At 54.2% G+C, this 12624-nt stretch overlaps 6 protein-coding genes across 6 annotated transcripts in view; 4 read left to right on the top strand and 2 right to left on the bottom strand.

The window, feature by feature from the left end:
- Positions 1-331: 331 nt before the first annotated feature.
- PpBr36_06522 (uncharacterized protein) lies at positions 332-1694 on the top strand (the record flags this gene model as incomplete). The annotated part of the gene is made up of 2 exons (XM_029893667.1): positions 332-769; positions 867-1694. 2 exons carry the CDS (start codon positions 332-334, stop codon positions 1692-1694), a joined length of 1266 nt encoding a protein of 421 aa, XP_029746601.1.
- Positions 1695-3135: 1441 nt separating this feature from the next.
- Positions 3136-5295, top strand: PpBr36_06521 (uncharacterized protein; the record flags this gene model as incomplete). Its single annotated transcript, XM_029893666.1, has 4 exons — positions 3136-3181; positions 3341-3436; positions 3514-3710; positions 3787-5295. The coding sequence occupies 4 exons, from the start codon at positions 3136-3138 to the stop codon at positions 5293-5295; spliced, it is 1848 nt and encodes a 615-aa protein (XP_029746279.1).
- Positions 5296-5919: 624 nt separating this feature from the next.
- PpBr36_06520 (uncharacterized protein) lies at positions 5920-6356 on the bottom strand (the record flags this gene model as incomplete). The annotated part of the gene is made up of 2 exons (XM_029893665.1): positions 5920-6228; positions 6315-6356. 2 exons carry the CDS (start codon positions 6354-6356, stop codon positions 5920-5922), a joined length of 351 nt encoding a protein of 116 aa, XP_029745848.1.
- A 559-nt stretch (positions 6357-6915) lies between these two features.
- On the top strand, positions 6916-10851 carry PpBr36_06519 (uncharacterized protein; the record flags this gene model as incomplete). Its single annotated transcript, XM_029893664.1, has 5 exons — positions 6916-8138; positions 8232-8686; positions 8823-9067; positions 9961-10104; positions 10231-10851. The coding sequence occupies 5 exons, from the start codon at positions 6916-6918 to the stop codon at positions 10849-10851; spliced, it is 2688 nt and encodes an 895-aa protein (XP_029745451.1).
- A 273-nt stretch (positions 10852-11124) lies between these two features.
- Positions 11125-12008, bottom strand: PpBr36_06518 (uncharacterized protein; the record flags this gene model as incomplete). The annotated part of the gene is made up of 4 exons (XM_029893663.1): positions 11125-11208; positions 11325-11419; positions 11499-11670; positions 11772-12008. The coding sequence occupies 4 exons, from the start codon at positions 12006-12008 to the stop codon at positions 11125-11127; spliced, it is 588 nt and encodes a 195-aa protein (XP_029745450.1).
- Positions 12009-12479: 471 nt separating this feature from the next.
- Positions 12480-12624, top strand: part of PpBr36_06517 (uncharacterized protein) — a gene marked incomplete at both ends in the record, with an annotated part of 1441 nt that continues 1296 nt past the window's right edge. Inside the window, one exon of the mRNA XM_029893662.1 lies at positions 12480-12537. Coding sequence (XP_029746280.1) covers positions 12480-12537 — 58 coding nt within the window. The remainder of the gene's footprint in view (positions 12538-12624) is intronic.

The following is a 12624-nucleotide window of genomic DNA, read 5'->3' as shown; positions in this document are numbered from 1 at the left end:
GGGGGTTAATTTTTAGACCCGCGAAACAAACATGTCAGGGGTGGCTGTGCTTGTAGCATCGTGAGTCGCGTGAGTAAAGGGTCAGGTACCTTGTTATCCCATGTACCGGTAGCACTGACATTTGCTCACCACGCGTAGACATGGTAGCCGTCATGATGGGGGAATATAAGAGCCGCACTCTTCCCGTTGTGCATCATGGGATTTTTGGAGACGGCATGCCATCGAAGATTGCCTTCGATTGTCAGCATAGCAGCGGACTACAGCCCGCCTCAGTGGTCGAGTCGACATTCGTTTTACCTCACTTGATACAAAAAGCCCTCGACACACAATCATGGTTAGACTCGGCTTTCTTCTCGCCTTGGTCGGCGTCGCCTCGGCCGCACCAGCTTCGGAGCCCGTCCAGGCTCGCCAGGCCGCATGGCCCAACACGCCCTTCCGCGTTGACGGTCGCTGGACCAAGGATGCCTCGGGCAACACCGTCACCTTTGCCGGCATCAACTGGCCCGGTCACGGCGAGGTCATGATACCCGAGGGTCTGCAGTACCAGAGCATCGAGTTCATCGCCTCCAAGATCAAGAGCATTGGCATGAACGCTGTCCGCTTGACCTTTGCCATCGAGATGGTTGATCAGATCTACGACAATGGCGGCACTGATATCGCTCTCGAAAAGGCCTTTACCGATGGTCTTGGTCAGGAGAACGGCACCAAGATCCTGAACCAGTTCCTCGGAAAGAACCCCCAGTTCACGGCCAAGTCAACTCGCCTGGAGGTAAGTCGCCTTGCCCGCCAAACGGATCCATCTGTCTCCCACAACAAGAAAGTCATTGTCTTCTAACACAAACCCCCCTCGCCTTGTGCCCTAACAGGTCTTTGATGCCGTGGCAGCCGAGCTGGCCCGCCAGCAGATCCACATCGTGCTCGACAACCACATCTCCAAGGGCAAGTGGTGCTGCGGTGCCGACGACGGCAACGCGTTCTGGGGCGACTCGCAGTTCAGCGCCGACCTCTGGGTCCGCGGCCTCGAGTACATGGCCAAGCACGGCAAGAAGTGGAAGGCGCTGACCTCCATCTCGCTGCGCAACGAGCCGCGCACGCCCGCCGAGAGCAGCCCGGCCTTCAGCAGCTACAACTGGCAGTCGTGGTACGATTACATGAAGCGCGGCGCCAACGCCGTGCACGCCGCCAACGCCGACGTGCTCGTCTTCCTGTCCGGCCTCAACTACGACACGTACATGACCCCCGTCGTCAGGGGCGAGGCCCTCACGCCCGGCACCACCCGCTTCTCCTTTGACGACTTCCCCAACTGGGGCCGCGACAAGCTCGTCGTCGAGCTGCACAACTACGAGACCAGCCAGAGCAACTGCACCAACCTGCAGAGCAACCTCTACAACAACGGCTTCCAGGCCCTGTCCGACCCCAACGTCACCGCCTTCCCCGTCATGCTGACAGAGTACGGCTTCAACATGATGGACAACAGCTGGCAGGGCGTCTACGCCACCTGCATCGCCCAGTACATGCCCGCCCAGAAGGCCAGCTTCTTCATCTGGGTCGTGGCCGGCAGCTACTACACCAGGCAGGGAACCCATGACTTTGAGGAGTCCTGGGGCGTCCTGAACCACGACTGGTCCGACTGGAGGAACCCGTCCTACGTGAAGGAGCAGCTCGTTCCCCAAATCAAGGCTACTCTTGCATGAGTAAGGAAGGCATGGCTAGAAGCCGAATGATCATCGGAAGCTTGAGGTTTTCCAGCGTTGTTGTTTGTCATTTTCTAATGTTAGGCTATTGAAGGATTTTTTTAGGCATTAAATATATAAGGTTATATGATGCCGTGACTGTCTTAATTCGTATTCAGATCCTAGATTGAGTACCTATAACGGGCTGCCGCTTTGTTTGGCCGCTGGGATTACCCAGGACTGTCAAATGAATAAAAGAAAAAAAAAAAAAAAAACAAGGGTCACCACCGCGGTCGAAGTAGTCAACCATCCCGGCATGAGCAACGGGCCCTTGGCTCACTTGATCTATTTTTGTGGTAACAAGTACTATCTCAAGTTTCGTAGATGGTGGGGCACTGGAGCCCAACCAGAACCAGTGAGCATATCGCGTAGGACTGCCTCTGATAAGATGTATTTTTACTCACTCATATCAAGGTGACATTGCCGACGACCCCCGACGCGTTGGTTGGTGCTTGCAAAATACTATTCTTGTGCCGGTCATGTATTTTTGTCTCCTGCGTCAAGTCGATTGATAAACCCACCCACTGCCAATCGGTTTATGCAGCAAGAATCATCAGAGATCCTTCAATAGACGCTATCCCAAATTCGGCCAGCTTTGGCGGAGAAGTTCGGCCAAGCCCATTCGGAATAACATTCGCATGTGTAACGTCGGCTAGATGGAAAATTCATAGCACTGACTAAGGTAGTTGCTCAGCCTGTTGGGTCGCTCGGCGATCGTTGCTGGGTTCCCTTGGACTGATTATGTTGTAGATATACGTCCTCAGGTGATTTACTTGGACAAGTTCCAAAGGTCAACTTGCATCATATTCGCTATGCTTTCTCAAAAGCATGGGTGGTCACCATGCTCGGTGAATCCTACATCAATCGGTCTTTGCTTGGTCCCTGGACACTGTCATCTTGCTAGCTGTGTTGGAGGTTTCGCCACCACCAGGTCGGCGAACCAGAACTTGTGGTCGACTTGACTTGAGCACCATGTCGGCATGAAAGATTAGTCGGATTAGTGTTATATTGTGCAGATTTGGTCCTGTTGCCGTGGGAATATGACAACAAAAGACCTGTGCGAGAAGCATGTGAATGAAGCAAAAAAAAAAAGAGTATTTCAAGTTCTGCGTCTTTCTGTTTTTTGCGATAGTGTGGCACACCACAGTGATAGTACAGTGCAGATTAGTCACCTATCAAGCCTTATCAGTCCAGCAAGTGGGCCATCAAGGTCCCTGAGCTTTGACAGCTTCAATTCAAGCGCCATCCAAAAACAGCATCCCCGACCGCGACGCGCCACAAATTCCACTCGACAAAAGATCACTTTCTCACCGTCCCCGCACACATCCTAGCGACAAAGACCGACACAATCAACATGCGACAAACACCATAACCGCTCAATCTTGACACGATCAGCAGCATCATGACCCTGTGCAAATTCTTTCAGCAGGGATACTGCAAAAACGGCAGTATGTAGCAAACACGCTCTTTGTGGAAGCTGGCGCGCAGCATCCTCTCTGCGCCTGCCCGTTTCTTTACCCTCTCGCAATGCGGGAGAAGCCGCCAGCCAGTGCGCAACGCAATCGGCGCCACGGCAAATTGAGACCCAGGCTTACGATCGAGCTCAGATAACTGCAGGTTCGAGCATCCGAATGCAAACAGCAATCGCTTCTCCGCCTTTGGCGGCGGCGGCGGCGGTGCATCAAACAACCGCAACACCAAAGGTACGCGACACATGTCGACGGCAGGTTGGCTTGCTGTATTTCGGACTGGAGCTTGCATCGATCTGACACCCAAACAGACCTACCGTTCAACCTGAGCAAAGAAACGATACAGGTGGACCTGACCACAGAGAAGCCTCAATGGATTCTATCGTCTTACGGACCCGGCCGGGACGCGCCGGAGCAGCTGTTCGGTGGCTTTCCCCGCGAGCAAAGTTTTGAGGAGGTCCGCTTGGTGTACGAGGAGGGCGTCTTGATGGGAAACCCCCAGGGCGCGGTATGTAGATCCTCAGGATACTGACTGTGAAGCCTGGATGTCGCGCCGATGGCTGACTTGGGTGACCTGCAAACAGCTTAGCCAGATCGAAGGCATCTACCGAGATGCCGACAACCAGATTCAGAACGCGCTTCAAAATCTCGACGGCGCGCTTGAGTACATAATAAGTGCTCAAAACAAGAATCCCAACAGGCTATCAGTGGTGCAAAACAACACCAATGGCACGTTTGCTGTTGGTAGACAGCAGCAAACAAGCAACCCGTTCGGAGCACCCAAACCTTTCGGAACTGCGACCGGAGGCACAACGGGAGGTTTTGGACAGCCATCAGGAGGTTCAACTGGGGGCTTTGGTCAACCATCAACCCTTGGTCAGACTCCCAGCCCTTTCGGAGCACCAGCTTTCGGGCAACCTGCCAAGCCTGCCGGAGGCTTTGGTCAACCTTCTACTCTTGGCGGCGGTGTGAGCGCGTTCGGTCAGCCTTCGGCTTTGGGAGGGACCCCTAGCGCCTTCGGGCAACCTTCGGCACTGGGAGGGGGCGTTGGCGCCTTTGGTCAAACATCGGCTTTGGGACAAAAGCCTAGTCCGTTCGGTACCCCAGCCTTTGGGCAAGCCTCGCAGCCCTCTAATGCTGCCCCATCTGGATTTGGTCAGCCGTCCGCCTCTGCGGCACCAGCGTTCGGACAACCATCACAGCCTGCACCTGCATTCGGGTCGGCGACGCCTATGGGTGGCACCTCTGGGTTCGGCCAACCGTCAGCCCTTGGACAGAAACCGAATCCATTCGGTGCCCCATCGACCACGAATGGGAACGCATTTGGGTCGAGCAACACAGGCTCAAGCCCGTTCGGACAAACCAGCAATGCTAGTCCGTTTGCCCAGGCAGCCTCGGCAAATTCGACACAAAATGCTTTCGGTCAGCCCTCCAAACTGAACTCTGGTTTTGGCCAGGCCTCAGTTTCACCCTTTGGCCAGGCCCCTTCGAGTGGCCCTTTCGGAGCTCCACCAGCGCAGCCCTCGTCCGCCCCTGAACAATCGATGGACATGTCTGGACCACCAGCAACGCCAGCAGCAAGCTCAGCCCCCTTCGGTCAGCCACCTGCCGCTACAAACAGCAATCCCTTTGGACAGCCGTCACAGCCAGCGTCCAATCCATTCGGACAAGCGCCCGCCGCCAGCAATCCTTTCGGTGCTGCCCAATCTGCCGCGGCGAGTGCGCCCGACGGGCCATCACCCTATGCCCCCGGAGCCACGCGTCAGCATCCTCCCGCCTCGACATATATCACCAAGAATCCAGACGGCACCTTGAACACCTTCAAAGGCAAGAGCGTGTCATATGAGACCCCAAAGGCGGGAGCAGCCGAGACAGCACCATTCCCAGCAATGCGGAACTTTGATGGCAGTGTGACGCGGATATGGAACCCCAATGGACCGCCGACGTACTACAGTGACACCGAGGCGGCGCCCGAGGCATATGATGCCGCCACGAGAGCTGCGTGGGAGCCCTTTATAAACACGGGACGTTTCCACAATGCCACGATCCCGGAAGTGCCTCCGCTTAGGGAATGGTGCACTTGGGATTTCTAGACGTTTGAATGGTCTTTTCTGACGACTAAACGATGTAATTGTCTTGATCTCTTGGGAAAAGAAACTATGTATATAGCACTGAGGATTAAAGCGGCGTTAGGATTGTAAAATGAAAAAAAAAAAAAAAGTAAACGACTGTAACAGTCGAACAAATTGGATTGGCTTCGGGTTTGTTGTTAGACCGCTAACTGTCAAATAGGTGTTGTGGGCAATGCTTTCATAAAGGTAGATGAATATAAAGTTGTCATCCAAGCCCCCGTCATCTACTGAGTCTGTTAGCTGGGATCTGGGCCATAATCCCTCGTCTGTAATTCCTGGCTTCCAAATGCTACAGTCAAGTCACAGTTGCAATTTCAGGCAAAAGATTCTGTCGTCAATGTCGTAAAATTTGATTGTGGACACAGGGTTGCCGGCAGCTACTCTAGACGTCCAATGGGACCCATCAAGGTGGTGATCACTCCCAGAACACTCCTCTCGAACTGTCCCGTCGTAATCATCATTCCTCCCCCTCGCTTCCCGAGTCGTAAAAAGTCGTATGTAGCGTCAATCCGCTCCCCAAATCCCCTCAAGCACCCTCACGACACATTCCGGTCACAAAAGGATCAAGCCACGCACGGCGCGCGTTTAAGCGGCAATGGTGACCTCGACCTCGACGCCGGCCTCGATGTTGACGATGATCTGCTTGACAATCTCGGTCGGGGCGTTGAGGTCGATGAGGCGCTTGTGGATGCGCATCTCGTAGCAGTCCCAGGTCTTGGAACCCTCACCGCAGGGCGTCTTGCGGGTGGTGATCTTGAGCGTCTTGGTGGGCAGGCGGACGGGGCCCTTGACGCGCAGGTCCTTGGACTTGGCGCGCTCAATGAGCTCGGTGCAGACCTTCTCGAGGGACTGGACCTTGCGCGAGGTCAGGGTGATGCGGATCTTGTGAGTCTTCTGTTGCGAGGGAGAACAACGGGTAGCTTGTTAGTATTGGTGATTTTTAAATGTTTTGAGAGGGGGTTATCGTTCGAAATACGTACGGGGGCCTCGCCGCCGAAGTCCTTGTCCTTGTTGTACGACATCTTGAATGTTTTTTTTTTTTTTTTTGTTGTTGACTGGTTTCCCACGACTCGGACTGTTGGTCTCGGCAAAGTGATGGGATGCTGTGATTTTGCTGCCGCAGAAAAGTAAGAGGTTTGCTACGCGATGCGATTGCGGGCGGCGACGACGATAATGTGCGTAGAACTTTTTGAGTGGGGCTAGTAGGGCAACTGAGGATAAGATGCGCTAGTCTCTTTTAGGCATTGTCCCCACCGCGGTGGTCTTCGACGGGGTGCTTTTAGCCGCCAACAAGGGGCAAAGACAGCCTGCGTGTGTGGCAGGCCCAATGGATGATGAGTGGAACTAACTCATGGTGAACTGGATTGAGGCATAATGATCGCATGTAGTCAGTCTATAAAGTCGACTTTCATGATACCGGCAGTACTTGTTTTGTTCCGCCAAATTCTCGACACGTCTGCCTTGGCATAGAGCTCTGAGCATACATAGTACACGCCACGCTGCGGTGCAAGCAGAACAGCTAACCTGCAATACTCAAGCAAGCAAAGGCCAGCAGTCGCTGTACCGTACCTAAAGCTAATTATGGTTTCCCCACCATCCCTTCCTCTTCCTCCTTTTGCACCATTTCTCGGCGCAAAACTCAGGGACCAAATACAACCGGACGAATGGACCGCCTGCATCACAGCTTGGATCTCTCTAATAGAGGCGCACCTATCTCTCTCGGAAGATGACTTTATCCAGCATTCACTCGTCGACGAATCCATCCCGGAATTCCTTGTATCATTTTCTCACGAGGCTGCCACGCATGGATTGACCATATTAGGCCCGGCAGCTGGCCAACAGCCCTTGCTCAAAGGTGTTTTTATGCTTACGAGTAGGCTGCTGGTTGCAAAATCCGAGTCGAAATCTAAACAAAAAATCATCCCGCCGACTGTGCTCCGTCTTCTACAATGGGAGTTCTTTGCAGATCTGTGCCGCACACAGAGCAGGAAAAGGATGCCGGAATTATTTTCAGCCCTGCCGGCTGACAGGAAGGCAGTCCTGGAGACGTCGTTGGCCGCGCTCAAAAAGTCGCTGATCCGTGACCTCGACGCGGGGCTCGCCAACCCGGCTGCCCTCCGCGAGCTCGAGGCTCGCCTGGGCAGGCTCAATTTCCTCATTGCCCGCATACCCTGGGCTGCCGCGTTCTTTCTGGCAGGAAGCGACTTTTTGGACGGCCTGGTGTCTTGCTTTCGCATCATGAACCCGCCGCTACGCAAAGTGATCGTGGCTACTGCCTACCTGTGCGTAATGGGCTTGGCAGAGACCAGCGGAGGCGGCTATGGCGTATTGACCGATCAATTGTACGCCTTGCGGGCGGCGGCGGAGGTGCACCGCACCGGGCCTCTCAATGTGAATGATTCTCTTGTCGCCGAGCTGGTGACTTCCACGCCGTTGCTGGGCCAGCTGGAACGCCGGGTTAATGGAGCGGCCGAGTCTGCAAGCACAAGGGTCAAGTCGATTCTCAAAGATTTGGCAGGTTTCAAGAAGCCCGGTGTCGGTCTCAGGCAGCCGGCCAGGCGGCTGCAGAAGAAGGTTGACAAAGGCAAGGGCGTCGCTCTCGACCTCGGAATCCCGTCGCAAGAGATGCATATCCACCGCATGGAGCAAATCACCCAAATACAGGATTTGTTTCCGGACCTGGGGTCCGCCTTTGTTGCCAAGCTTCTGGTCGAGTATGGGGAGGATCAGGAGCAAGTCGTGGCGCACCTGCTGGATGATTCGCTGCCTGAACATCTCAAGGCCGCGGACAGAAGTGAAGAATTGTGAGTAAACCTCAAACCATCTATGGGCGAATGATTGTTTCTTTGACATTTCGATTGAGAAAGTGCGGGACATCTAACTCTCTATTGTATCAGGTCCTCAAACACTGGGCATCGCACACCGCCGTCGACAGATCATATGGCACCTAGATCAACGCCACCCCGGTTCAAGGAGCAAGCTCTGCCAGTTCGCCACAACGTCTTTGACGATGACGAACTTGACATGCTGTCTGGAAATGCCGGCAAACTGCACATTGGCAAACATAACCCAGACAGGACAGCGGACGACATTCTCAAAGACAAGTCCAAAGCTCCAGACAAAGCAGCTATTCTTGCAGCGCTTGCCACGTTTGATTCAGATGACGACGAGCGCGATGATACATACGATGTGGAGGATGTAGGAGGCACAGTGGACGCAGCCGGAGGGGCCGAGGACCAATCGCTAAACGATGAGGTGCTCTTCAAGGCATGGAAGGCCGAAGCTAGCGTCTTTGGCCGGGATAATGCTACGCGGAACAGCTCCGCACGTCAAAGCCTGCGAGCAGAGACGGGTTTGACAGACGAGGCGATCGAGGGCTGGGCGATCATGTTATCGAGGAACCCGCAGCAGCAGCGCAGGCTTGAAGCCAAGTTCACAGCGTTCACAGGAGCGCAGACGGAGCTGGCTTCCACAGCATGGCGCGCAAGTCCGGGCGGATCCGGGGCAGAGGATTCAGATGCAGGCGGGAGCGGCGGCCGCGGAAGAGGCAGAGGCCGTGGGCGCGGTGGGCGAGGATCAGGGCGCGGAAGAGGAGGCGGACCTTCCAGCAGTGGAGATGTGTCTGGGCCGACGGGTGATGCCGGAACTGAGCAGGCGAGGCGGCGCAAGGAGGCCAACAAAAGCTCAAGAGCAAATCACAACAGACGTGCTCAGCGTGCGCGTAAGATGGGTGGTATGCCTGGATAAGATTACGAAACTCCAGCACTGCTTGGATTTTTCTTCACTCCTGGGTTCAATAGGGGAGATGAAGTGGTTCGATTTCAAATACCGAGTTTCCCGGATCCGAAATCACGGCTCCATCCATTTCCGTGCCACTAGTGCCACTCCGCCACGAATAAGATTTTTTTTTTTTTTTTTTTTTTTTAAAAAAAAAAAAAAAAAAAAAGCGTTATGGGGGTCAATCCCTTTCCAATTTCAATGAGCTCATCTCATTATTCGAACAGCAAATCTGACCTTGTGGGTTTTGCTGGCATTCTCACCACATTCGGATGCCGCGTTGTCTTGATCAGACCACGCGGCACTAGATCTTGCCGTGTAATCGTGACCAAAACAGGTCATTGTGGGTCCAACGCACCCTGTCCGGAATGCCGGGACCGCCCAGTAGCTTGTCGTGCCATTCTACTGGAAGGTGTGATGTCGAGAATTGTTTGTTGACTTGTGGATTGATAAATAGAGGAGCCTTTCTGCGTTCTGTTGGCTGTTTCTAGACGTGCTCCTCACTGGCTGATCTGCAAGCAGCCGTTTACAGGGACTTTTTTTTTTTCTTTCTCTTTTTCTGTTTCCAATTCGTTCGAGTTGGTCTGCCCAGCACGATTTTGGGTTTTTGTTGCCCATCTTCCGAGTCGCCTTTTGACACTGCGGCACCGTTTCTGAAATGCTCGAAACGATAGCCAATGCCACCGGGGTGGCTTCTGTCGCCGACATGCCGATACAGGCAGTCTTTGCCGAAGTCAGCCAGCACTTTCAGCAGCTCAGCATGATGGAGCGGCTGTGGGCTGTAAGTAGTGCGATAGTTTGTGTTTTCCTTGCGTGCAATATCTCCGACTAAACGAGGTTTTCTTGTAGACTTGGTACACCTGGATGCAAAACGACGTCTTGGCCACAGGACTTTTGACATTTATAATCCACGAAGTAGTCTATTTCGGGAGGTCTATTCCATGGATCATCATGGACACCATGCCGATCCTGCAAAAGTATAAAATCCAGCAGGTAGGCGACAGACCACATCCCCAAAGCTACAGCCCCTGAGTTTGGTTCCCCCCCATCCAATGTGGCCCGGCTGACGCCAAAAACCCTACTCCCAAACAGACCAAAGTCCCAAGCATCAAAGAACAGCTCCACTGCGCGGGGCTGGTGCTCCTGAGCCACTTCACCATCGAACTGCCCGAGATTTGGCTGTTCCACCCGGTGGCCATGTACTGCGGCATGGCCTTTGACGTGCCGTTCCCGGCGGCGTGGAAGATGGCGCTGCACATCGCCGTCTTCTTCGTGCTCGAGGACGCGTGGCACTACTGGACGCACCGGCTGATGCACCACCCGGTGCTGTACCGGACGATCCACAAGCTGCACCACACGTACACGGCGCCGTTCGGGCTGACGGCCGAGTACGCCTCCCCGATCGAGGTGCTGGTGCTGGGCCTCGGCACCGCGGGCACGCCGCTGCTCTGGGTGCACCTGACGGGCGACCTGCACCTCGCCACCGTGCAGCTGTGGATCGTGCTGCGGCTGCTGCAGGCCGTCGACGCCCACAGCGGCTACGACTTCCCCTGGAGCCTGCACCGCTTCGTCCCCTTCTGGGCCGGCGCCCAGCACCACGACGTCCACCACGAGCGCTTTGTCGGCAACTACGCCTCGTCATTTAGGTGGTGGGACTACCTCATGGACACCGAGGCCGGGGCCGAGGCTAACGCCAAGAGGAGGGAGAGGAAGATGGCGGCGCTGAAGAAGAGGCTGTGAACTGTGTTTATTTTGTGATGGAGATTTGCAATGTCTTGGTGGATTCGTATGGTAGTTTTTACAAGGGTGGTAGGATCATCGCTTAGACATCTAGTCTAGTTACTTTAAATATTCTCTCATGTTTGCTGATTTTCTTTTTTTTATTCTTTTTTTGTACTTGTTCATTGCGGGTATTATTACATCGTTGCGGGCGCTCCAACTGTTGATCGACAGCCCTAGAACCCAATCACCACGCTGTTCGGACCGCACTTTTTTTTTTTCATGCGCATCCAGTCAGGTGAAGGAGCAGTTTGTCTGGTCGTTCTTGATGACGTCGGAGAGGTCCGAGCCAAGGTCTCCAGCGCGCTTGATCCAGGCCTTTTCATGTGCGTGCGTAAAAGCTCAGGTCAGTCCCTGTTCACAAATAACACCCTCCCCCTTTGGTGCTTGGGAAGCGAGGCGAAAAAAAAAAAGAAAAAAGAAAAAAGACTTACATCAAGGACGGCCTCCTCCGGGTGCTGGCTGCGGCTGAGAACAAAGAGGGTGCTAAAGTTGTACGTCTGGACGAGGGCAAAATCGCCAGTGTAGTCTGCAGAAATTGTTAGTTGGCGCTTTTTTCATCTGAAAATCCCGTCTGGCCCAAACGGATCGGGGCCACGAGCACATACCCTGAACGACATAGTTGGGCCCGGAGCAGGCGGGTCCCGGCTGTCCCGGGAACTGCACTCGGAGCGCACCCTTGGCACCGTAGCTGGGGTCTGCGGGAGCCGCGTTGCCGAGGATGTTGACGGCGCGGCCCGCGGCCTCGCAGGTGTTGTTTACTTGGATCGTGCCGTTGTCCTGGTGAGAAGAGCGTCAGTACAGAGAAGAGAGTTTCAATAAGGGCATGGTTTGGAGACATGTTAAAGAACACATAAGAGGGGAAAAAAAAAAAAACTCACATTCAACGCATACTGCGCATAGATGCACTTGCAGTTTGCCGTAAACGGCGCAACGGTCCCCGCGACCTGGTACCAACGGCCCAGGTACGACTCGGTGTCAAAGCCAATGTCTGGGGTTGGGTAGAAGCACTCGCCGTCCCATAACGAAGGGACCGTATTGGGGACGGACGTTTCGTTCTTGGCCAAGACGCCGGTGGAGGCGAGGAGGCCGGCGAGGATAGTTTTGGTGGAAGGCATTATTGTGAGAGAGATTATGATTAATGGTGTTTGAACTAAAAAAAACAAAAAAAAATCTACCTGATTAGTGTAGTATGTTATTGAAGACTGGTAATGGTGCGGCTCTGTCGATGGCTAGCAATCTGTCAACCAGTCATAGTCATGGGTGGATTCCCGGAGCTGTTTTATATCAGATCCCAAATGTCCAAGGCTTCCCCTTTACCCCCTTGGCGGGGGCGGGACATGCGATGACAGCTCGATTACATCCGCCGTGCGCCATTGAAAATCGCCCATTTGCCGATTTTGCCTTTTGCCAATTTTTCATTGACCGCAGGGCTCAAGGGACGCTTCTAATCGCTACCCGCGGCGTGTTTCTCGGAACTCTTTTTTTTTTGTTTTTTCCTCTGTCTTCTAATTGATTGACGTCATGCTCACATAGCAAATTGCTGTTTAAGGCGACCAGCTCGTGGGCTGTCGCTTGACTGACAGCAGATGCCAAGACGGACGGCGGGAGTTGAACACTGGGGACAGGGGCTTGGAAGCTCTCACTGTCTGGTGGTCGGCGCCGATCACTGGGCTTCGACTGGAGTATTTTCTCTGGGCTTGCGCACTGTTGGGGATCGGGAATTTGCCGATC

This window comes from Pyricularia pennisetigena, assembly GCF_004337985.1.
Source record: "Pyricularia pennisetigena strain Br36 chromosome 4 map unlocalized Pyricularia_pennisetigena_Br36_Scf_6, whole genome shotgun sequence".
NCBI classification, from domain to species: Eukaryota; Fungi; Ascomycota; class Sordariomycetes; order Magnaporthales; family Pyriculariaceae; genus Pyricularia; species Pyricularia pennisetigena.
This window is presented reverse-complemented; position numbering and strand designations above follow the sequence as displayed.